The 21,468-nt window shown below is 56.3% G+C and overlaps 11 protein-coding genes across 11 annotated transcripts; 5 read left to right on the forward strand and 6 right to left on the reverse strand.

The window, feature by feature from the left end:
• Window positions 1–9: 9 nt before the first annotated feature.
• Window positions 10–1,545, reverse strand: F5Z01DRAFT_674097 (uncharacterized protein; the record flags this gene model as incomplete). Its single annotated transcript, XM_046265007.1, has 6 exons — window positions 10–424; window positions 492–587; window positions 662–779; window positions 843–995; window positions 1,058–1,292; window positions 1,354–1,545. The coding sequence occupies 6 exons, from the start codon at window positions 1,543–1,545 to the stop codon at window positions 10–12; spliced, it is 1,209 nt and encodes a 402-aa protein (XP_046118274.1).
• A 554-nt stretch (window positions 1,546–2,099) lies between these two features.
• On the forward strand, window positions 2,100–4,011 carry F5Z01DRAFT_102636 (FAD dependent oxidoreductase). The gene is made up of 2 exons (XM_046257334.1): window positions 2,100–2,438; window positions 2,503–4,011. Exons 1-2 carry the CDS (start codon window positions 2,253–2,255, stop codon window positions 3,745–3,747), a joined length of 1,431 nt encoding a protein of 476 aa, XP_046118275.1. The 5' UTR covers window positions 2,100–2,252; the 3' UTR covers window positions 3,748–4,011.
• Window positions 4,012–4,538: 527 nt separating this feature from the next.
• On the reverse strand, window positions 4,539–5,556 carry F5Z01DRAFT_102579 (Alpha/Beta hydrolase protein). The gene has a single exon (XM_046257333.1). The coding sequence runs from the start codon at window positions 5,293–5,295 to the stop codon at window positions 4,603–4,605; it is 693 nt and encodes a 230-aa protein (XP_046118276.1). The 5' UTR covers window positions 5,296–5,556; the 3' UTR covers window positions 4,539–4,602.
• A 1,379-nt stretch (window positions 5,557–6,935) lies between these two features.
• On the forward strand, window positions 6,936–8,676 carry F5Z01DRAFT_102753 (Alpha/Beta hydrolase protein). The gene has a single exon (XM_046257335.1). The coding sequence runs from the start codon at window positions 7,145–7,147 to the stop codon at window positions 8,600–8,602; it is 1,458 nt and encodes a 485-aa protein (XP_046118277.1). The 5' UTR covers window positions 6,936–7,144; the 3' UTR covers window positions 8,603–8,676.
• Window positions 8,677–11,307, reverse strand: F5Z01DRAFT_687005 (aspartic peptidase domain-containing protein; the record flags this gene model as incomplete). Its single annotated transcript, XM_046265998.1, has 5 exons — window positions 8,677–9,312; window positions 9,372–9,882; window positions 9,941–10,080; window positions 10,132–10,521; window positions 11,291–11,307. 5 exons carry the CDS (start codon window positions 11,305–11,307, stop codon window positions 8,751–8,753), a joined length of 1,620 nt encoding a protein of 539 aa, XP_046118278.1. The 3' UTR covers window positions 8,677–8,750.
• A 322-nt stretch (window positions 11,308–11,629) lies between these two features.
• On the forward strand, window positions 11,630–13,651 carry F5Z01DRAFT_102773 (uncharacterized protein). Its single transcript, XM_046257336.1, has 4 exons — window positions 11,630–11,907; window positions 11,970–12,132; window positions 12,185–12,277; window positions 12,331–13,651. Exons 1-4 carry the CDS (start codon window positions 11,841–11,843, stop codon window positions 13,565–13,567), a joined length of 1,560 nt encoding a protein of 519 aa, XP_046118279.1. The 5' UTR covers window positions 11,630–11,840; the 3' UTR covers window positions 13,568–13,651.
• Window positions 13,652–14,339: 688 nt separating this feature from the next.
• Window positions 14,340–15,754, forward strand: F5Z01DRAFT_687011 (uncharacterized protein; the record flags this gene model as incomplete). Its single annotated transcript, XM_046265999.1, has 2 exons — window positions 14,340–15,078; window positions 15,114–15,754. 2 exons carry the CDS (start codon window positions 14,340–14,342, stop codon window positions 15,668–15,670), a joined length of 1,296 nt encoding a protein of 431 aa, XP_046118280.1. The 3' UTR covers window positions 15,671–15,754.
• A 110-nt stretch (window positions 15,755–15,864) lies between these two features.
• Window positions 15,865–16,501, reverse strand: F5Z01DRAFT_674103 (uncharacterized protein; the record flags this gene model as incomplete). The annotated part of the gene is made up of 2 exons (XM_046265008.1): window positions 15,865–16,306; window positions 16,344–16,501. The coding sequence occupies 2 exons, from the start codon at window positions 16,499–16,501 to the stop codon at window positions 15,865–15,867; spliced, it is 600 nt and encodes a 199-aa protein (XP_046118281.1).
• A 371-nt stretch (window positions 16,502–16,872) lies between these two features.
• On the reverse strand, window positions 16,873–17,728 carry F5Z01DRAFT_674104 (uncharacterized protein; the record flags this gene model as incomplete). Its single annotated transcript, XM_046265009.1, has 2 exons — window positions 16,873–17,212; window positions 17,271–17,728. The coding sequence occupies 2 exons, from the start codon at window positions 17,726–17,728 to the stop codon at window positions 16,873–16,875; spliced, it is 798 nt and encodes a 265-aa protein (XP_046118282.1).
• A 394-nt stretch (window positions 17,729–18,122) lies between these two features.
• On the reverse strand, window positions 18,123–19,447 carry F5Z01DRAFT_622403 (uncharacterized protein; the record flags this gene model as incomplete). Its single annotated transcript, XM_046261263.1, has 5 exons — window positions 18,123–18,576; window positions 18,637–19,033; window positions 19,085–19,129; window positions 19,189–19,225; window positions 19,280–19,447. The coding sequence occupies 5 exons, from the start codon at window positions 19,445–19,447 to the stop codon at window positions 18,123–18,125; spliced, it is 1,101 nt and encodes a 366-aa protein (XP_046118283.1).
• Window positions 19,448–20,049: 602 nt separating this feature from the next.
• On the forward strand, window positions 20,050–21,467 carry F5Z01DRAFT_102799 (uncharacterized protein). The gene has a single exon (XM_046257337.1). The coding sequence runs from the start codon at window positions 20,274–20,276 to the stop codon at window positions 21,339–21,341; it is 1,068 nt and encodes a 355-aa protein (XP_046118284.1). The 5' UTR covers window positions 20,050–20,273; the 3' UTR covers window positions 21,342–21,467.
• Window position 21,468: the final 1 nt, after the last annotated feature.

Below are 21,468 nucleotides of genomic sequence, written 5' to 3' on the forward strand. Positions count from 1 at the left end.
CGCCTATTCCTATTTACTGTCATACTCGACAACAAAGTCCTTGGTACACATGATCCCTGGCGCAGGCCCTGGATGCTGCAGAATGATCTCCTCGCTGTTGTTATCCGAGCCCCCTCCCCCGTATCCGTCTCTTCCGTGGTCTGATCTCGTCCCCGCTGTCGAAGTGTCCCCCTGCGCGTGGACCACCGTTCCGGTCTTGGCGTGCATCTCGAATTCGTCGTCGAGGGTTCGACCACCACCACCCCTGCCCGTGCCCGTTTGTCTGCTGTAGGCGTTGCTGCCGCCATAGCCCATGGGGCCGCTTCGGCTGTACGGCTGGTCGGAGGGGTAGTAGCCTGCCGAGCTGTTGATCTTGAGCATGCGGCCAACCAGGGGCTTGAGGAACGAGGCGCAGGCCGCGATAATTCCAATATTCAGCTGCATGCTTTGGCGCGACAAGGATCAGTATTTGCACGTACGTACACCGACTTCGCTTCTCGGGGACAACTTACTTCTGCCAGAAATGGACCCAGTAGTCGAAGATGGCGTCGGGATCGCCGCCAGTCGTAAGCATAAACACGGCTTTGAGGACGCCCATGAGAACAGCCCTATGGATTTCGTCAGCCTCGGCTGTCGCCGCCACCATGCGACTCGGTGTCGCCGTCCCCAGAAGAGCACTCACAGGTATCCCAAGTTCAGAATGCCAATAACGTAGAGCTTGACGCGAAGCTTCATCTTCAGATTCCAAATGATTGGCACCGGCAAGGCTCCCAGGCACACATCGGTAAAGATGTTGCATGCTTTGGTTCTCTGGTGTCAGCAATTGGACATGGAGACTCCCCCCAAAGAGGACGAAAACTCACAAATGTTCCAGTACGTGAGGTCCAGGAAGATGTTGAAGTCGCGGCATCGTGGGTCAAAGGGGTTCATCCACTGGAACTCCCACCAGCCGGAGAAAGGCGTGCAGTACACGAACAACCAAACAATGGCCTGGATCGAGTACAGCACCACAAAGGCTAGAGGGGACGAGGTCAGCGCCGAGTTCAAGAAAAATCAGAAGAGTCAGAGAGTCGCATACCCATCACAGCGTAGAGCGACCACTTGTACCACATCAAGTCTCGCTTCAGGCGCAGCAGCGAGATGGCCATGGAGATCCTCAGCAGTCCCATGGCCAACCCGTCTGAGAAGACAGTCTTCCAAAAGGTAATCTCCTCAAATTTCTTCCGATCGTCAATTGGTATAACGGCGCCATGCTTGCCTAGACCGTACTGGATCTGGACAACGAGGCAGATCCAAGCACCGAATCCAAGCAGCTGCAATGAATCCGGATCGTCAGTATCGCTGTGGACGAGGAGAAGGAGTGCAGCGACGTACGGCGGTGACAATTATGAGCCCATCGTCGACACCAAACGCTCTGACCATGAAAAGGCGCGCATAGACGCGAAGGGCCACGAGCGTCAGGGCGATGAAGTGGAAGACGGCAATGATGCCCACGATGCGACCAGCGTTGCTCTCCTCGGCGTAGCCAGGAGGATACTGTGTGGGATCGGGCGTCGAATCGCCCATGGTGTCCTTTTCTCGTGCGGGCTGGCGATCTTCGACGAGGTGGAATCGAGAGGGGATTGATTGATTTACGTTGCTGGGTCCTCGAGCATGATCTCCATGGAATTGAGTCCGATCTTTGAATGCGGAGATGGCTAATAAAAACGACTGAAATTATGGGCAATCGACAACGACTGCCCAAGGGGTCGATCAAGGGGTCTAATTAATACCGCCCTGACTCTTCGTCCATGTGCTTTTTTCAGTCTCGAAATTACTGACTGCAGCGTGCATGTGCCTTGCATTGGACTTGCAGCGAACCGAGACGAAGCTGAACCCTCGCCAAGCCCACCATCACGCTGCAAGTATATCGACAACGCAGGGATCCAACCCTCCATGCTCGGTCTGCTCGGCCTGCTCGGCCACATACAAGGATCTCGTGATATAGCCTGAACTTGGCGCAGAACCGGAAGAGGCAATGCCCCGGGATAAGATCATGCACAGTCTCGCCCACGTTGGCTGATCGTGGAGCCTGCATATGAGTATGTTTAGCCCGATTGACCGAGCTGTATCCTTCAAAAGTACACCACCTCCGGGGCCGTTCTGATATTTTTTTTTCTTTCGTCGTGGCATTGCAATCGCTTCCATTGCTCAATCTCATCTCCTGCCCTCCTTATCACACGCCCCCTCTTGTCCTCTTGCCACTACGCATCGACAAGAACCTCTGCACCACAATGCGTTCCACGCTCGTTGCGGCTGCGGCCCTGGTGTCAGGTGTCGTAGCAAAGAAGAACTGCTGCAGCAAGACCATCAAGAAGGATGTGGCTGTCATTGGCGGTGGTGCTTCTGGCTCTCATGCTGCTGTCTGGCTGCGCGACCACGGCCGCACCAACGTTGTCATTGAGAAGGCTGAACAACTCGTGAGTCTCCTCTCGCCGTCTTCCTTTGACGCCGTCCACTGATCATTTTTCTCCCATCATGCAGGGTGGCCACACAAGCTTTTACAAGGACCCCGTCTCTGGCATGGACATCAATGTCGGTGTCCAAGGTTGGATGGAGTATGAGAACGGGTACAACTTCCCCCATCGCATGGGCATCCCGACCACCGGTTCCATGTCCTTCACGCCCAACCAGAACTACTTTATCGACTTTGCGTCAGGCGAGCCCGTCGAGGGCTACCAGGCCCCTGCTTCCGACGCCATGGTCGCTGCTCTCCAGAAGTATCTCGAGGTCCTCTACAAGTACGAGGATTATCTGCTCCCTGGCTTCGAGAACTTCCCAGAACCTGATGCCATCCCGGAGGACCTGACCATGCCCTTTGGCGACTTTGTCGTCAAGTACGGCATCGAGGCTGGTGTCCCCCAGATCTGGGACGCCACCGCCCAGGGACTCGGCAACACCATGGAGGTCGCCACCATGTTCGTCATGCAGGCCTCCGGCGTCCCCATGATCGAGGCGTTCCTCGGCACCGCGCAGTCCGCTCTTCCTCCCTCCGGCCGTCTGTACGACCTCTACGAGGCCGTGGCCGACTTCCTCGGCGAGGACGTCCTGTACAACAGCACCGTCGTCAAGGCCACCCGCGAGGAAGGCAAGCCAATCAGCCTCCAGGTCCAGGACCACGGCGACGGCAGTATCACCTGTGTCGAGGCCAAGCGCCTTCTCATCGCCATCCAGCCTACCATGGGCGCCATGAAGGCCTTTGATCTCGACCAGCAAGAGAACGACGTCTTCGACAAAATCGGCTACTCCACCGTCTACGCTGGTGTTCTCCGCCACCCCTCGCTCAAGCCGCTCAACGCCTATTCCCACCGTCTCCCAGGCCCTGCCTCCCTAAATTACACCGACTTCCCTGAGGCTGCGCAGGTCGGTCGCATGGACTACCTCGGCGGAACGGAGGATCTGTATCAGTTCACTGCCGTCGGTACCGACCAGGACACCCCGGAGAGCATGAAGGCGCTCATCGCCGAGTCCATCGACACCATGATGGCCGCTGGCACCATCCCTGAGTCGGATGGCGAGGTCACGTTTGAGGCGTTTGCCAACCACGGCCTCATGCACCCCCGCGTCTCTGCCGAGGAGCTCTATGACGGTTTCATCCAGAAGCAGGTCGCTCTCCAGGGACACCGCGATACCTGGTACACCGGTGCGGCCTTTTCCGCTGGCTTCTCGACCGTGGTGTGGGAGTACAATGAGAAGGTCCTGCCTGATCTCGTCAGGGGGTCTTACTAATGTGTCGTGGCGGCATGATAATAGACTATAGAATAGGATCGGTAGTATCAATAATGCACACAACGTTCTGTGCTTGGTAGATTCTCCCACCGAGTAATTTGGGTACGGAAACCTCCTTATTGAGGAACAGCCGCCTGATTGCTCGCAATGCCTGCGCGTTTTCTTTCCGTGATGCAAGTGAGGCCTCCCGACTTTTCGGGTGCTGGACTTGGCCGTGCCAAGGAAAGAGAATTCGTGGAGTTAATAGTAAGGCGAGGCAAACATCAAGGGGGGCAATTTGTCACTAACGGGCTGCCCGCCTGACACAGGTCTGCCCTCGAGTTGGACACAGGACAACGGCAAAGCTCTTGTTCTCGGGTACAAGCGGTTTCAATAGATCAGGCGTTGACCTAGTTGGTATCTCGAGTCTGCATGTCATAAAATTGACTCGGGATATCACTCATTTCAAGTGATTTCCTACCTAGAGCTTCTGCCCTCATAGCACCATACACCAGCCCCAAAATTATTGTTGCAAACCAGTACGTAATATGTCATTCAAGGGTCTAGAAATAAGGAAACGATTCCATGGTATGGTATACCCTGTCATCCACGTGGGCCTTGCAGCCAGCTGCATAATGCATCAGTTCATCATGCCGTCCCTGCAGTTCACACCCTTCTATATGAGCGGAAACTGTGCGGCGCCGTTCTGTGCCTTAAGGCCATTTTCTTCCCACCAGCCAGTCCTTTAAATCGCGGTTGAACCGATCAGTATCAACCATATGGAGGAAATGGCCTGCGGGAATCACGCCGATCGTATCCAACGTCTCATCTACTCCTGCCCGCCGTTCCAGCTCTAGGCTGGTTTCTGCGGAACACCTAACGGAATCTTGGAATCTCATTTCTACCGCCAGCCGGTCGGGTCCGATTGAGATAGGCGACGCCGGACTCGCCGAGGTATTGCGCCATCTGTTGGAACGTGCTTGTCACAACGCGGGATTGCATCGCCCAGGCGCGCCGCTGGTGCCAGATGGGCAGCCATGCCGGTGTGCGGTCGGCTGGATACACACCCGCCGCGGCGAAGAAGTCGGTCGCCGCTACGCCTGCTTGGCCTGAGTCTGCGACCTCCAACAGCTGGACTACGTCGCTCATGACCGGGGGCGTCATGTAGTACGCCGTGTCGACCTCGACAGTGCCGGATACCAGGTGTGTGTGCCGAAAGACCAGCTCGTGGGCGACAACAGCACCTAAGCTATGACCCATGACTATGGCTCGTCGGTCGTTGTCCCCATGAATGCCGTGGTGCGCGAGCAGGGCCGCAGCGTCGTTGGCCAGGGTCACGGGGTCGAAGGCGGTGATGTTGTCTGCTATGGAACTGCGTCCGTGTCCGCGCAAGTCCATGCTAATGATCCAGAAGCCGAGAGACAAGAGAAGGGGGATCTGAAACGACCAATCATTCTGGTCGCAGACCCATCCGTGCAGTAGCAATATCGGTATCCCGTCCCGGGGACCCTCCTGTGTGTAGAAGATGTCGACGCCGTCCCCAGCAGTGAAGTGTCCCCCGCCTTTCATACTCAGCAAGCCCGCCTTGATTCAACGCTGGACAAGTGGTCAGACGATAGATAGGATGCGGGTAGTTGCAACTGAGAAGGGTAAGACACTGCTTATTCTAGCGTATTTATGTTGTCTTGAGGGAGGCAGTGGGACCGGAACAGAGTGTCTTATATTGCTCGCGGGCTCTCTACATGTAGATACCAACGTAAGCTTACCTCGTGCATATACTGCATGCATATTTGCTTAGCGCTTAGTGAGCTCAATGAGTTTGTCAGCAGCAAAAACGAGCAGTGTCTGAGGCAAGGTTCTGCATTTGTATTACTAAACATAGGGGGTTGCAATGCTTCTTCTGCACCGACAGTCTACAGGTACATTTGGGTCGGTGTGAAATTGAATGCAGGTTGACTTCCAAGACATGATAGAGAAGAGGCTTCAATGGTGTCACTCAATTGATCCAGATGGCTACTTGCAGTGGTATTTCCCAGAAGGACGCTTCGTCCAAATCGGCCTGCCGTCCTCGGACGACGCACGCCTGTCAATTATCCCGGAGGATGGTAAGTTTCCCAGGATTCGCTGAGGGGCCACCTTGCTATACACCATTGGCACGAGAGCCTCAAGTGCCCGACAGTCTCGATATAAGATGGAGGTGAGACTTTTGATGGATCATGTTGGCAGAGTTCATGTGCTTAAGCTTGCCTTATGTCACGTATAGTCCCAGGGATGCATTCGTATGCCTAGACCACTGCACCGAGAAATAGGGAACCAAGACCTGAAACCTCCTAATCGACATGAATTTATTAATATATATACATGTAGCTATTCAATAGGCTGTCGCCTGCCCACATCTGATTCCAAGTTGAGAGGCTCAATCCGAGCTACCCTACACCACCGGACCCGGTGTTCTCTTCGCTGACCATGAAGACGTCCACACCTAGTCTTTGATAATTTTCAAAGCCAATCTAGGTTTAACAGCGAGAATCTCCGTCTGCTCTTGTTCTATGAACATACCGCTGTCTTGGATAAAGGAATTTACACAGCAGCTTTAGATGTTGCAAATGACTACTTGCGATTTCATCAAAAGGGCTGATGTAATAATGTCCACACAGGGAAAAGGATTAAAGTTCAACCCATGTTCCTGGTGATATAGGTGAAATTTCTTTGGCTAAAGACATTACATGCTCGTGCAGGCTTTGTGTGCGAAGACTCGACTGATCACCCCAAAGTATCCAAGACGCCCATGCCACGTACGACACCTAAAACGAGAAGCTTCGCCTGAAGTTTGGCTTCCTAAAGTGCTACGGTGTTTTCACGTAAAAATAGCGAGTCTACTTGATACGAAACCTCCTTCCAGGGTGGACAGTCACACTGACATAAATAGCACCGGGACAGTGGGATTGATCGTTGAATACGTTCGCTGGATTAAAACATGGACACATGGAGAACCGCCTTCAATCGCTTGGCTACGTAAGTGCCAGAATTATGCATAAACCTTGATTGATTCACCGACAGGCAAAAGTTCACCTCCCCTCATCCTTTGCAAGGATAAGCCTCTCTTGCTTGTGCAGTGCGTCACCCCATTGGCCCAGCCCCTAGCAAAGTACTGGAGTCGAAGCATGCAGCGACGACTTCCAAGCCATGGGGACGTCAGCGACCTCCCTACTTGGGCATAGTGGTGCGAAGCTCACAGTGATGGCCCCTCATTATCATCATGATCATCATCATCGCGGGGACTCAGCCCAGGTTATAAGCCGTATGTACCCTCGCTCCACGAAATATATCGCTCTCTCTCTCTCGCGCTTGCACATTTTACAGACTCTTGTAGAATCTGGGGCCAATAATCACCGTCACCAAGATCGGAAGAATCGCCATGCGTCTCTCTACGCTGCTTTCCGTCGTCACTGCGGTGGCAGTCGCCGCAGCCGAGACCATTCCCGCTGCCGAGCTCGTCAGCAGCAAAGCTCATATCGTCCCGGGCCCTCTGCGCGTCACCGAGCTCACCTTTCGCGTGCCGTTGGACTATGACGACCCAGAGGGCGAGACCATCACTCTGTTTGGCCGGTCTGTCACCGGCTATGAGGTCCCCATTGTGCCATCCGACGATGAAGACGAAAGCTCTTCTCTGCCATACATGGTCTACCTCGAGGGCGGTCCAGGTTTCGGCAACCGAGAGCCCCAGAACCACCCTCTGACCAGCACGGCACTCGAGCGTGGCTACCAGGTCCTCTACCTGGACCACCGTGGCACAGGCTACAGCACCCCCGTGTCAGCCAAGATGCTAAACCAGCTGGACGGCGGCGAAGATGCGCAGGTAGAGTACCTCCGCCTCATGCGCCAGGACAATACCGTCCGCGACTGCGAGTCTGTGCGCAAAGCCTTGACCAAGGGCATGTCGGACAACCAAGCCAAGTGGTCCATCTTTGGCCAGTCTTACGGCGGCTTCGTCAGCCTGAGCTATCTCTCGTTCCACCCCGAGGGCTTGCGAGAGGTCTTCCTCACCGGCGGCTTGGCTCCCGTCGGTAAGACAGCGGAGCAGGTGTACGAGTCGCTGTACCCGCGGGTCATGAAGCGGAATACTGCCTACTACAAGAAGTTCCCCGAAGATGTCAAGAACGTTCGTCAAGTTGCTAGCTACATTGAGGAGCAGGGCGGCAGCATCGACCTCCCAGCCGGCGGCAGTCTTACTGTTCCCCGCCTCATGACTATTGGCATCGACTTTGGCGGCGCTGGCGGCTTTGACAGTGTGCACACGACCATTATGAATCTGAAGATGTCTCTGGACCAGTTTGGATTCCTTTCCAGGGCTTCCCTTGCCCCCATGGAGACCTTTACTACGTTCGACACCAACATCATTTACGCCATCCTCCACGAAGCCATTTACTGCGACGGACCTGGCGATGTGTCTGGCTGGGCTTCTGACCGGGTTGCCAGAGAGCTCAACTTGTTCTCCTGGTTGTCCTCAAACGGCACTGTCTCGTCCAACTCGAGCGAGCCCCTGCTTTTCGCCGGCGAGAACATCTTCCCCTTCTTCTTTGACACGTACCCTGAGCTCATTCCCCTCAAGGGTGTCGCTAACAAGCTCGCCGCCGTGGACGACTGGACCCATATCTACGACAAGAAGCAGCTTGCCAAGAACGAGGTCCCCGTATACGCCGCCTCGTACATTGACGATCTGTACGTCGACTATGAGTATGCCAAGGATACTGCAGCCCTTGTAAAGGGCACCAAGACGTGGGAGACGAATGCTTACTACCACTCGGGCTTGAGGACGAACACGAACGAGGTTCTGTCAGCGTTGTTCAATCTCCGGGATAATGTAATCGACTAAGTTACGATAGCAAGTCACTCTGTCAATGATCTTTGTCGTCCTTATGACAATATCAGGTCATCAAAATCATACAATGTGTGCTATGTTTACCTTTCACAAAAGAGGCTTAATTCGTAATGAAAAGCGAATACCAAGAGAAGCGACGAGCTCAAGCATATCTCCTATCGGACAGCTCGTACACCTGGGGCTCTTCCGGCTCCATCGCAACAGCGACAGTTTCCTTGGGATCTGAATGCAACTGGTAGACCTGAGTGGTATCCCCTGCTAGTTCCTCTCCTCTGGGATAAAACTCCTTTGGCTCACCATCCATTTCTGGACTGCCAGGACCAAGAGTCACCGCGCTGGACTCTGGACGACTCGGTGACGATCCCCCATCGGACGACGATGCTCGCTTTCGACGGCGAAGGAGGAGGAACAAAGCCGCGCTGACGAGACCTACGGCCGCCAAGGAGCCGACGACAATGCCAGCCACGGTTCCGCTGCCCATGGATGTTTGTCGCGACGAGGTGGACACTTCGCCCACGGTCTCTGTAGGAGAAGATTCCGACGCAGAGCCCGAGTTGGAAGTGTTGGAGCTGGAATCTGCATCTGCAGCCGCGTCTGTGTCTGTGTCTTTCGAGGTGATTGTGATGATATTTGCGGTTTTGCCCTCGGCCCACTGGCATTGAGAGACGTTGAAAACGCGACGCTCATAGTCAGCTGTGATGTAGCTACACAGTCATAGTCAGCAAAACTGTTTTGGATTCCATGTTCTCTTGAGAATGCTTACGCTTCTTGGAGGAATGCTCGACCGAGCGTGTACTGCGACTCATCCACCGCCTGCTTCAGCGGGAAGTAATAACTCGTATTGTCGACAAGGGGATATTCGGCCTGGAGATCAAACGCCTTGTACGGAAGGGTGATCGTGGTCGTCGACCCGCCTTGGAGGACATCCGACAACCGAAAGCTCACCTCCGCGCCGGATTCGAGCAGGGTGGAGTGATGGGACTCGTTCACCAGGTACAGGCCCGAGCTGTCGTCGAGTGTGAGATCAAAGGCTGATTCGAAGTTGCGGACCGCGTCCTCGGGAAGCCACAAGTTTGGATCGGTCGAGTCGATGTAGATGTTGATGGGCTCGGATAAGAGGGATCGCTTGTCCTCGCCGCTGTAGGTGATAGCCTGGAGGGCGACGACAAGGTCGCGGGTCACGTCGTCTGCAATGGTGAAGGAGACGTCGTTCGCCTTGAACCGAGAGGTATCATATCCGGAGAAGATGAGCTGCCCGTAGACCTTCTTTGCGCCTGAGAATGGTCAGTCAGGAGGGGCTACTTAGTTAAGTCTGTTTGTCTGGGTACTCACGATAAATCGCTCCAGCGGTATAGCTCCAGCTCAAACTTGGAATGGCACCCTGATCCTTGAGTGTCGTGATGAACGAAGGCGAGGAGAAGTTTCCTAGCGTGCTGAAGTTGAGAGGTTGGTTGTTGATGCCGAATATTCCACTGTCCAGTGGGTCAGCATCTGCTAGACAAAGACTTCCAAGCTGTGCTCACAGGTAGAATGGCGATGCCGTGGCAATGCCCCCAATCGTCTGGTTACTGAGGCCGAGGCTCCCTCCACCATCAACCAGGCCGATGCTCACATTGTCCAGCCCAAACTGTGCCCTCTGTACGTATCCGAGGTTGGCCTCCAGCCCAACTCCATCACCGTTGATCTGGAAGATCCCCAGCGGATCCCACGTTGACGAGTCGTCCGGGCTGAACATGTCTCCTCTCGAAACGGCACAGTCCGCTGGCACATCTTCAAAGACCGCTTTCGAGCACCCGTGCTCCGCCAGAACTACCAGCGTCTCTGGGGCTGCTGTAGAGACGAGGACGCGCACATCCTGTTCAGGGCTGCCCACGCGGATGTCGAAGCTACTCCACGGCCCATCATTGCCCTCGCTATTTTCATCGTCAGCCGTCTATCGCGTAAGGTTTAAGGGCAGAGTTACAAATACTGGCTGGGTGGGACAACGACGGCCGACGGGGACCCTCGACAAAGTGCATGTGGGGTCAGTGCCGCAAGTCCTGCCACAGCAAGCGCAGATAGTCGGGGTCCTGGAGAGATCATCATCTTGAACAGTGTCCTTCAACACGATGATACGATGATAGCCTCGTGGAGAGACCAGACACAAAGGCAGAGTGCTTGCGGCCTGGTGCAGGTCAAAGCCCCGACTAGTGACTACTAGCATTCAACCTTCACGTTACGTGAGTGGGGGGTAAAAAAGATAAGGAGACAATTTGGAACGTCCTCTGCTATTAGAAAGAACACTCAAGGATTGCTAGATCAATATCCATGTGCGTGCCCGGCTTTCGCTGATGCCGTGGGCGCGGAGTGTCATGTCCGCCGGCATTTTCAGCCCGTGCCTGGCGAGTCGCGACTCGCGTAGAGATTTCGCCAGTGTCCAAATTACATGTACCCTGACCCCTGGCATACCATGGACATGCTGTGAGCCTGTGACGCCCACACCGACTCTTCCCACTTTACACTTCATCGGGCGAACATAAAGAGGAGAATGGTGCCGAGAGCCGGGAGATGCCCTGACGGGGCGCTTGAGGCTGAGAGGCCCCATGCAAGGCAGATGACTACACGGAGTTTCGAGTTGACGAGTCTCGGGCAGCCTTCTAGCTTGCATCTACAGTTCAGTGTTGCTCTTATGCCTAGTCTCACTCGGCAGCTAAAGTCATGTTGTCTCCATAGAATTATATTCCGAACTCCCCATGCGAGCGAGTGGACTGATCACTGGCAAGGACTACAGATGGCAGATCATGTGCACTAGACTTGTAAAACGAACGCATAAAACGCCCTGATCCCTTTCTACTACGTACTCCTCATCGGAGATGAGACAGCCCAGTTGGCCGCCGAGCAGCGCTTGAGTGGTCCAGCCTAGGTATTAATAACACGTATTGTGGGGAGGTGGTAGGGCTGAAGTCGATATGCCTCTCCTACAGAGGATCCAGATCGTCGTCGTGGTTAGGCAACCATATAAGGCCGGCCATCCCGCCCGGAATAGGGGCATTCGTCCGGGCCCCTGCGTGCGATGCCCGGCAAGCCTGCTGCCAGCCAGCACTGTGAAGTTTGTGTTGCTATGCGTTATTATGAGATCAAAACCTTTGACAGACTGGTTTAGTTGGCTCCTCCCGCCGTCAGCTTCGCTGGTCTGTTTCTGATTCTCGTCCTTCTTTGGACAGCTTCTTGTAATTACTCTCGTTCAAAAACAATGATGCTGTCCACTAAAAGTGTATTGGGGCTGCTCGCCCTGGGAGCGAAGAATGTGCACGGCAAAGGTAATAATGAGAAGACTCAAAATCCCACCTTCAAGAGGACAGAGATGACTAACAAGTTCTAGCCGTTCCTGTTCCCGCCTTAGGCAATGAGAGTACCGCCACGACAGAGGCGTCGTCGACCATCACTCAGGCACCGGCCGAAAGTCTCCCAGTTCCCATCAACACTTGCTCGTACTGGGACAGCACTGCGTCTCAATGGTTCTGGAACAGCCCGTCGTGCAACGTGTAAGTCGCTCCTCCAACTGGGGAGAAAATGGGCAGTTCTGACCAAGCATAGGCACGCCGGCACGGTCGACCTCGTCTTCTGGCCAACGACGGGCAACTTGACGTATCCGTCCACCTTCTACGACTCTGTCAATGACTACACATTGTAAGTCAGCTGTGCACCTGTGCGCAACAAGAAATCTCGCTCACCGTTTACAGCACTTCTCCATCGGTGTACATGGTGGTCCACACGCTGTACGCAGAGAATGCCTGCGGTCCGCTGGGCCCTTCGACAAGCAAGGCCATTTTCGACTTTGACTTGACCCAGGTCTCGACGCTTGTCCCTTACTCGGACGAGACGGCGACGACCCGCCGCGCAACGAGGCAGCTCTATCTGAGCGATCTCGGCACCAGCTGCCAGGCCTCCTTCAACACGACGGAGCTCGCCACCCAGACCCGCCCCGTGAAGGACGAGGACACGCGCTGCAACCCCTTCCTGGTCATTCCCATGGACATCAAGCGCTGGGGCTACCCGTACTGGAAGCACTGTCAGATCTACAACAACAAGTTTGGGCTCTTTGATCCTCCGTACGCCATCCCCGCAGACACCGAACTGATACCAGAGGTTACGGCAACCACCACAACGGTGCCGGCGGAGACGCTGCCTGCGGAAAGCTCGACAGTGGCTGAATCCGCGTCCGCAAAGCCTACCGTCCAGCCGGATCAGAGCTCTGCCACCGCGAGTGTCTCAGCTCCAGAAGAGACAGCCGCTGTTCCTCCTGTCGAGGAGGAGCCTTTGCCGTCTTCTTCTGCACCGGTCGAGACCAAAGGCACGCCTGATGAATCCGATGGAGCTTCTTCCTCGGACATTTCCGTGCCGGTTGCGACAGCAGACAACCCCGAGGAGTCCAACCCATCATCTCCCTCAGACGACGTGGGCCCCGAAGACATGGATACGGAGCACACCTCGGCCACCGTTGGGGATCAAGAGAATGCACAAGAGCCTGCTGTGCCTGGTACCACAGACACGGCCGTGATTTCCGATCCTCTGGCAGCCCCGGATCTACCCTCTGATGATGCCATCGTGTCCACCGCAGGGGTCCAGATCGTCAGACTAGGCGCCGAGGGCATCGAGGTGGTCGACCAGGACAGCGGGAGAACGTCCACCTACATTGTGCCCGCCTTTGGGGCCACGCAGCAAGGAGCAAGCATGGAGCCCGCGACGATTGCGGTATATGGCGGCCAGACGCTCATCCAAGGGAGTCCAGCAGTGACGGTGACTGGCGTCCCTGTGGTGTCGCCTGGGTTACCGGCCTCTGTGGACACGAGCGCGCCGTCGGTTGTTGCTTCGAGTCCTTCGACCGTGGAAACGCCTTCGTCAGCGGGAAGAATCAACACCAACGCTGTTCTCACGTGCTGCAGCTGGATGGTCATCGTTGCGTGTGTCATGCTGTAATGCACCGTGAACGAATATCAGCGCTAAGGGTACTCGAAACTTTCGATTCAGTAATATCAGATCATAATTGCAAATCCACGCTCTTTACCAGCGTGGGCAGTCTAGCATGATTTCGTCCACGTGTCACGCATATCATTAAGGTGCTATAGGGTAGGTATTACGCGGACTACACCAACACGTGCATCAACGAAATGCACGACGCTGCGTAAGGCTGACTCGCAGGCGTTCAATCGGTTAACCCTCGAAAGCCAAGCACCAGACTTCTTCGAGCCAATCGCTAAGCATAACATCATGATGCCCCACATCACGTCCCGTGTTCTTAGAGGCTGGACTCTGGACTAGACGCGGAAGAAAGCCCAACATGTGGGCGCACTCGCGGATTCAGACCCCAGCCTGCAGGACCGGTTCGTGGGCAGTGCAAGCGACCTTAGCGACGCCAAGTCCCTAGCGACGCCATCGCAGCACAGCAATGCCCTGGTCACGCTGATCGCCCAAGGCGTTGCCTCGGGTCGCACGATGACATCAAATGTGTGTGAGCGAGTTGGGGGCGGCAGCTCTGTGGTGGTCGTGAGGGGTTCGTGATAAAGCAGCACCATCTCGCGTTCTGCCGTGCCTCGACTTCGCGCGCCATTCCTTTCGACATTCGTGAACTGGCGAGAACCTCTGGTCTGAGCGATTGACAGCGATTTTAGACATCAGTCCACGTGCCGATTCGCGAGCGCCTCTGCGACATCCAGGACCGTCGACCTCCCTCACCCCTCATCGCGTCGCCATGAATCCTCAGCAGCCACCGTACGGCCAGCCTCCCCAAGGCGGCTACCCAGGCTACCAGTCTCACTCTCCGCAACCTGGACAGCAGCCTCCCCAAGGTCAATATCCCCCCCAAGGACCGCCCGGACAGTACCAGCAGCCGTACGGTCAGCCACCGCAGGGCCAGCCTCCCCAAGGACAGTACGCACCTCCTAGCCAGCCTCCGCCAGGCCAGTATCCTCAGCAGCCTTACTCGCCTCATCCCCCGCAGGGCTACCAGGGACAGCCGCCACCATCCCAGCAGTATGGACAGCCCTACGGCCAATACCCCCCTCAGCCCTACGGACAGGCACCACCAGCCCCTGCGTCGCAAGGGTACGACCTCGCGCAGAAGCAGTTCACGCAGCATGTAGACACGTCACCCGACGTCGAAGCCCTCCGCAAGGCCATGAAGGGTATGGGCTGTGACGAGCGTGCTCTGATCAGAGTCCTCACAGGACCAAAATATTCAAATCCGTGGACCATGCAGCAGCTGGTGGACGACTACAACAAGCGCTTCATCCGAGACTTGCTCAAAGACATAAAGAGCGAGACGCGGGGCACCTTTGAGGACGCTCTCCTGGCGCTCATCCGGGGTCCCCTTGAGAACGACGTCCGCACGCTGGACGCAGCCATGGATCGCGCGGGGACAGACGAAGTCGCCCTCGGGCTGATGTTCTGCTGGGCCGCACCAACGCTGATGCCCGCGCCATCGCGGCGGAGTACAAGCGCATCAAAGGCAAAGATCTCTTGACAGAAATCAAGAGCGAGGTCAACGACACCCTCTTCCGCCTCTACAGCATGGCTCTGAGCGGCGCCCGGGCCGAGCCATCCGCGCCCGTCCACCCTGTCGAGATCGACACCAAGGTCACCGAGCTGCACCAGGCCACCGAGGGCGTCATAGGCGCCAACGCCATCTCCGTCGCCCAGATCCTGGCCACCTCCAACGACGCCCAGATCCACGCCATCAGCGAGGCCTACCAGCGCAAGTACCACCGCAACCTGCAGGACGTGATCGAGAAGGAGTTTCGCGGCGATACGGAGGATGCCCTGCTGCACATGCTGATCAAGGCACGAGACAGGGCCAAGGCGGATGCGGACTGGCTCCGGGCGCCACTGCTGCGTAAGCCGGGGGCCAAGGAGAAGCACTTTATCTATCGTATTACTACGTTGTACTGGGACAGGTCACGTCTGGAGGCGGCCAAGGAGGCGTACCAGAGGGAGCACGGGAGGAAATTGGTCACGGATGTCAAGGCATATCTCGATGGCGATTATGAATATCTGGTAGTGGCTCTAATCGGCGGGAAGAACTAGAACATGGGGCCTACGTTCCCCTTTATTGCTTCCCCACACTGACGGATCAAACTCGTGCCCTACTCTCGCATCCCTAGCCATCCTTAGTTCCGGCCTGCCATGCATGTTATCAGGAACGAGACTTGCGAGGGACTCAAAGACTCGGCAAAACACTGGACAAAAACACCAATCTCGCCTTGTAGCTGTCGGCACATTCAAGGCGACGCATAGAGCCCAGCGCGAGAAGTCAAGAGGAGCGCTTGCATCTGATACATCCCCACGCAGTCGGCCAGCTTGCTCTCATGCGCGCCGTCCCGCGCCATGTGCTTGCGCATCTCTGCGCAGAGCTGATTGTCGGTAGTACCATGCGTGCCCCTGTCCATGACGAAATCCAAGATCTGGCGGCACGCCGTGTAAAAATTTGCCTTGCGCGTGTGGTCCTCCCTGTGGGTGAGCACCTCAAGATTGAGTGCGTCGACGACCCAGAGGGTGTTGTCGTCCCGGATATGGGACATGACACCCGGCAGGGCATTGGCGAGAGCGGCACGGGGGATTTCATGCGTGGTGAAGTCCTTGCCCGGTGCGCGGATGGCGATCATGTCTTGTTGCGGGTTAGGACTTGGTGGAATGCTCGGAGTGGCATTCTCACTGTTGACGCTGTTGTCATGTCGAGTACGGGATCCCTGTCCGCCACCTCTGGAAACGGCTGTTCGTGATGGTGATCGTCTGGTAGCCCGCCTGCGAGGGTCCATTCGGCTGACTGTCGCGTCGAGGTGGTGGACGTCTTGGTGTCCGGGACCCGACGTTGCTGATACTGTCGAAGGGATGGACGGTCTCGTCGTCGGAAGCCATTGCAGAGATCATAGATTGCCTCTTGGGTGATGCTGGAAATACAACAGCAGGCGAGAGCGACGCCAGCGTATTTGTAGCTATCGAGATATATGTGAACCACTGAAATCCACACCACGCCCTCGAGAGCACATTATCATGGGTCCTAGTGCGTGATCAAGTGAAAGGTCACATTGTGTATCGTAGATGCCAAGTCAGTCGACCGTATCATTGAAACATGCTGGAACTCCGTACACCAGACGCATTCACCCAACTATCCCCAAAAGAAACCCGGGTTGCTGTGACTTGTCTCTTCGTCACTTGCACACTTCGCTTGCGCATCGACAAGTCAATCAGTTACTCAATCATCAAAAACTTGGCACAAAAACAGATAATCACCACAAAAGGACACGCCAGCGCCATCCCTCCAGGAGCTTAAAGTCCCTGTCGTCAATGTCGGGGTCACCACGCTCAATCCGCGCGGTCAACTTGCGCACCCGCTTCTGGACGGTCTTGGCCACCCGGAGCGAGACCTCGTTCTGGAACACGTACAGCACGGCGAAGACGAAGAACGCCATGCTCGCGAACCCGCCCTTGCCTAGGACGCTGGATTTGAGGTAGGACACCAACCCGTGGGACCGCTTGAAGGCGTACTCGGTGTCATTGGCGGAGCTGTCCGACTCAGGATCAGAGCCCCGTCGGAAGATCTTGCGCACAAGAGGGATGAAGGAGGCACTGTTTGCGTATCAGGACCATGAACGAATGACTGTCAAACAGGGCTACAGAGACGTACATGGCTCCCCCGAGTAACCACTTTCGCCACCGGTGGTTCTCGGCTTCCCTCACCTTGCTCTTGACCTCGTCCTGCAGCTGGCGCAGACTGGCGAGCACCATGCCCTGCTGCGTGCGCAGCTTGCTGTCGATATCGAGGCTGGTGGTGCTCGCGTTACCGTCGTGGTGGATCCGCCGGCGCTGCAGGGCCTGGTACTCGCGCAGGTTGTACTGCGTCTGGCTGCGCAGCTGGCCAATGTCTGTGGGCTGGGGGAGGGTCGAGGTGAGAGACTGGCCGTAGTTGTTGGAGGCACGGGGCACGTCGAGCATGCTGCTCGGATGGTCGGGGATCTGGGCGGGCGCGAAGCCCACCTGGGGCGCGGATGTGGTTCTTGAGAGATGGGGGCTGGTCTTGTCTTGGAGTTGGGGTGATGATATTGGACGAGGCTCAACGGCCCGCAAAGGCTCAGAGCTGTCCATGTTACGCAGTTGGATAAGAAGGACAGTACAGCATGTAAATCGGCAGACGATAAAACCACAGAAGTGAGGGCGAGTCTGATGATGTGAGGTCAAGAAGCTACATGTAATCGTGATGAGCGAGGTGGCTGGGAGTTGGGCATGAGTGAGGCGAGCTTGAGAGTGCCAGTGCCATGAGAGTAATAGCGGGGCAATTTCAGCCACGCTGTCCGCCACATGCGGCACCAGCCACGCACAATGTCGCATCGTGCTCGAGCCTCGAGGTCACTTCAATGTCTCGCCTTGATATTTACATCATTCAAGCTTAATTGAGTCTGCGCTGGAATTCTTCTCAGATCGCTAGTGACGCTGGCGAACAACAAGAGCAAAATTAGTTCCTGACCATACCCCACGTCACTCAATCTCGGCTCACCACCCAATCCGTCTTGACGAAGATGTCGCCATTGTTCTTGGGCGGGCTGGCCGTCAGGTTCTTCTCCGAGTCGGATCCGTCATTGTCGACAGCCGACACGGAATTGCGGTGCGCCCCCTTGCTGCGCGGGTAGTAGTTGCCCATCTCCCAGCCGTCATTGCCGCGGGCCATCGAGCCCATGTTCCCACTGCCGCTGAGCTCGTTGGCGTGGCTCCGGAAGCCGCTGGTGCGGTCCTCGGACTCTTTGAGCCTGGATCCGCCCATGTGCTTCCTGTAGAGCACGTAAAAGGGTCGAAGCATGGGGATGCTGATGCAGAGAATAGCGAGGTTCGGTTCGAGTGTGAAGAGGAAGACGGTCGGGGGCATGGTGCCGGTGACGTTGTTCGTAAGGTCCACGGTCGACAGGTAGACGAGGCGGAAGATGGCGCAGACGACGCAGCTAGAGAGAAACAGTCAGGCTTGGGACCAGGCGAAAGAGGAGAAGGATGGGGAGACGCACGCGATACCCAGACCGAAGCTGGCCGTTATACCGAGCTTGTCCGTCTTGCGCATTTTGAGGTTCCACACACTGTGCATGGGCAACAGCATGATCACCACGTCGCCCAACGCATTCGTGCCGATCAGTGACTGGATCATCGGGATGTACTCGCCACAAGTACCGGCACCGGTCCACTGGGCCGAGACGGGCTTGCAGAGGAAGATGCAAGCACACAGGTAGGCAATCGTCCATAGGGCGATAACCCCGAGTGTGATCTGGGAGGCTCGCTGCACCCAGGGGTTGACAAAGACCCGCAGGTAGAAGAACAGCATGCTCGCCTTGGTGGCGGCGAGAAGCAGAGTGTAGCCAAGCTGCATGCCGAACACCAACTGCAGGATGAAGGGGATGTTCATGGCCACTGGCAGACATCAGTAACCAATCTCCCTGACAAGGACAGCAGAGGGCTTACACTCTGGGTGCTCTGGCAAAGAGTACCCATTGCCCACGGGAGCGACTATCAATCATGGTCAACAAGCGTTCGTGGCCGGTAGTTCTCGTCTCGAGGTAACCTACAAAGTCCTTGGCACACGAGCATGGCCACACCAAGAGGCTTCCATCCGTTAGCGACCAAGCCAGTGCATCATATCTGTCCGAGTAGACATACCGTCGCGATCAAAACAAAGGCATCATCCCATCCCAGGCCCGGTCCCATGGACCGCCCAATAACACGCAGCGTGACGATGACCAGCACCAGGAACACAATGACCGAGTTGGCGATGATGTGGTTGCGAACGTAGCCGAGAATCGGCATGTACACCTCGGCCTTCACCATGATGGGCAAGCGCGCGCGTGTGTGTCTGGTTGAGCAAACAAACGGAGAAGAGGCAGAGGGTCAAACAGCTCCCTTTGTTGCCCGCAAGCCACAGCCGAGAGAATGTGGGAAGTTGAAGCTAATAAGTTTTCCGTCAGTCTTCCAAAGGACCCTTGTCCGCTCTGCTTGTTTCCACATCTTGCAAGGAAAAAAGGGTGACGAGACGACGCCCCGAAAAATAGCGCCTCTGCTTAATGCCGGGCTGCAGTCCAAGCAGGTTTTGCTATCCACAGAAAGACCCATCCATCCGCGACTGTCACCACAACTTTGGTCGAAAATGAGTGACATGACGATGGGTCCAGGCTCGCGTGCGGCTGCGTAGCAAAGAACTTGGTGCATAATTGGGTGGACTCGAGTCGCAGGGGCTGCTTATGCAGCAGCCAAGTCGGGTCCATCCAGGACTAGGAGTCTAGTGTCCACGACTCGAGGCCCACCGGGAGTGGATGGGCGACTGGGTGAAAATATCAGCGCCAAATGCCGGGGAGGCGAGTCTCCTCCCCGTCCATGGCGCCAGAACCTACGTAGTCTAGGGCCGAGGGGCTTGCCGCGTCTAAGAGTTTCAACTTTCGCCTCGACTGGCCACGTGTGTGGGCTCAACTCCAAGCCACAGCCTCCTAAAATGATAGGGAGACCGCAAGTCCATTGTCCGGATGCCAACAAGTCCGGGACACCGGGTGGACCTGGCGGGGGCGACTGTCACTTGTACATAAGTACGTACGACGCTCGACGCAGCGTTGGCTCGTGAAAGAGTCTCTAGTGCCCGCCCATTCAGGCCAATTTTGCCATCATGACGACCCCAATCCCCACGACGACCAAGCAATGGACACTGGCGAACAAGCCCACCGGCGCGCCTGTCCTCCAAGGTGAGGATGCGACATTCAAGCTGCAGACTGCCAATCTGCCCGCCCTCCAAGATGGACAAATGCTCGGCCAGGTGCAATACTTCTCCAATGACACGGGCCTCCGCAACTTCATCCAGAGCACCGTCGCCCCGGAGCGTTTCTACGTACCCACCGTCCCCATCGGCTCGCCCATGCGCTCCGGCGTGATCGTCAAGGTTATCCAGTCCAAGTCGGAGAAATTCCAGCCGGGCGATCTGGCGCTCGATTTCCATCTCGGCACCTGGAGCGAGTACATCGTCCTCGACGCGGAGCAGAGTCAGCCCCTTGGCGCGCTGCCTCCTGGCGTGCAACCAACACACTTCCTCGGCGCCCTGGGTGCGTCTGGCATCGCCGCCTACTCAGGCCTTCACTATGCCGCGCAGACCAAGCCCGAGCACACCGTGGTCATCTCAGTAGCGGCCGGCGCGACGGGTAGCGTGGCTGTCCAGATCGCCGCCAAGTTGATTGGCGCGAAAAAGGTCATTGGCATTGCCGGGACCGACGCGAAGTGCGCCTGGGTCAAGGACACGCTGGGCGCGCACGAGTGTCTCAACTACAAGAGCCCTACCTTTGCCGAGGACCTCAAAAAGGCCACGCCCGAGGACGTGGATGTGTACTTTGACAATGCGGGCGGCGAGATTCTCGACCTCATGCTGACGCGCATGAAGAAGGGGGGCCAGGTTACCGTGTGCGGCGCCGTCAGCCAGTACAACAGCGACCAGCCCATGGCGCTGCGCAACTGGTTTGAGGTGGTGTCCATGCGCATCCAGATCCGCGGCTTCATCATGCTGGACTACATGGACAAGGTGCCGGCGATCCTGGGCGAGCTGATGGGCGCCATCGGAGAGGGGAAGCTGGTTCTCGACGGCGGGGAAACGATTGTCGAGGCGCGCATCGAGGAGCAGCCAGAGATTTGGGCGCGGCTCTTTAGTGGGGGAAACCAAGGAAAGTCGATTACAAAGCTCTTCGTGTAGAGATGCGAGTCATTGTGAACAATTGCCAACTATTGAGTCTACGTTGGTGAAGTGAAGTTTTAAAAAACAAGGTGAGACCTCGCAGTAAATTGTGTGGTGACGAACAAGGGACGTCACGTGGTGGGTA

Source organism: Emericellopsis atlantica (assembly GCF_019669845.1).
Source record: "Emericellopsis atlantica unplaced genomic scaffold F5Z01scaffold_13, whole genome shotgun sequence".
Classification (NCBI taxonomy): Eukaryota; Fungi; Ascomycota; class Sordariomycetes; order Hypocreales; family Bionectriaceae; genus Emericellopsis; species Emericellopsis atlantica.

Coding starts and splice junctions, on each gene's coding strand:
- F5Z01DRAFT_102773 (XM_046257336.1), top strand. CDS start 11,841: ATGATGCTGTCCACTAAAAGTGTATTGGGGCTGCTCGCCCTGGGAGCG. Junction 12,133..12,184: donor AACAGCCCGTCGTGCAACGT/GTAAGTCGCTCC, acceptor GACCAAGCATAG/GCACGCCGGCACGGTCGACC. Junction 12,278..12,330: donor TCTGTCAATGACTACACATT/GTAAGTCAGCTG, acceptor CACCGTTTACAG/CACTTCTCCATCGGTGTACA.
- F5Z01DRAFT_102579 (XM_046257333.1), bottom strand. CDS start 5,295: ATGAAAGGCGGGGGACACTTCACTGCTGGGGACGGCGTCGACATCTTC.
- F5Z01DRAFT_102799 (XM_046257337.1), top strand. CDS start 20,274: ATGACGACCCCAATCCCCACGACGACCAAGCAATGGACACTGGCGAAC.
- F5Z01DRAFT_102753 (XM_046257335.1), top strand. CDS start 7,145: ATGCGTCTCTCTACGCTGCTTTCCGTCGTCACTGCGGTGGCAGTCGCC.
- F5Z01DRAFT_102636 (XM_046257334.1), top strand. CDS start 2,253: ATGCGTTCCACGCTCGTTGCGGCTGCGGCCCTGGTGTCAGGTGTCGTA. Junction 2,439..2,502: donor TTGAGAAGGCTGAACAACTC/GTGAGTCTCCTC, acceptor CCCATCATGCAG/GGTGGCCACACAAGCTTTTA.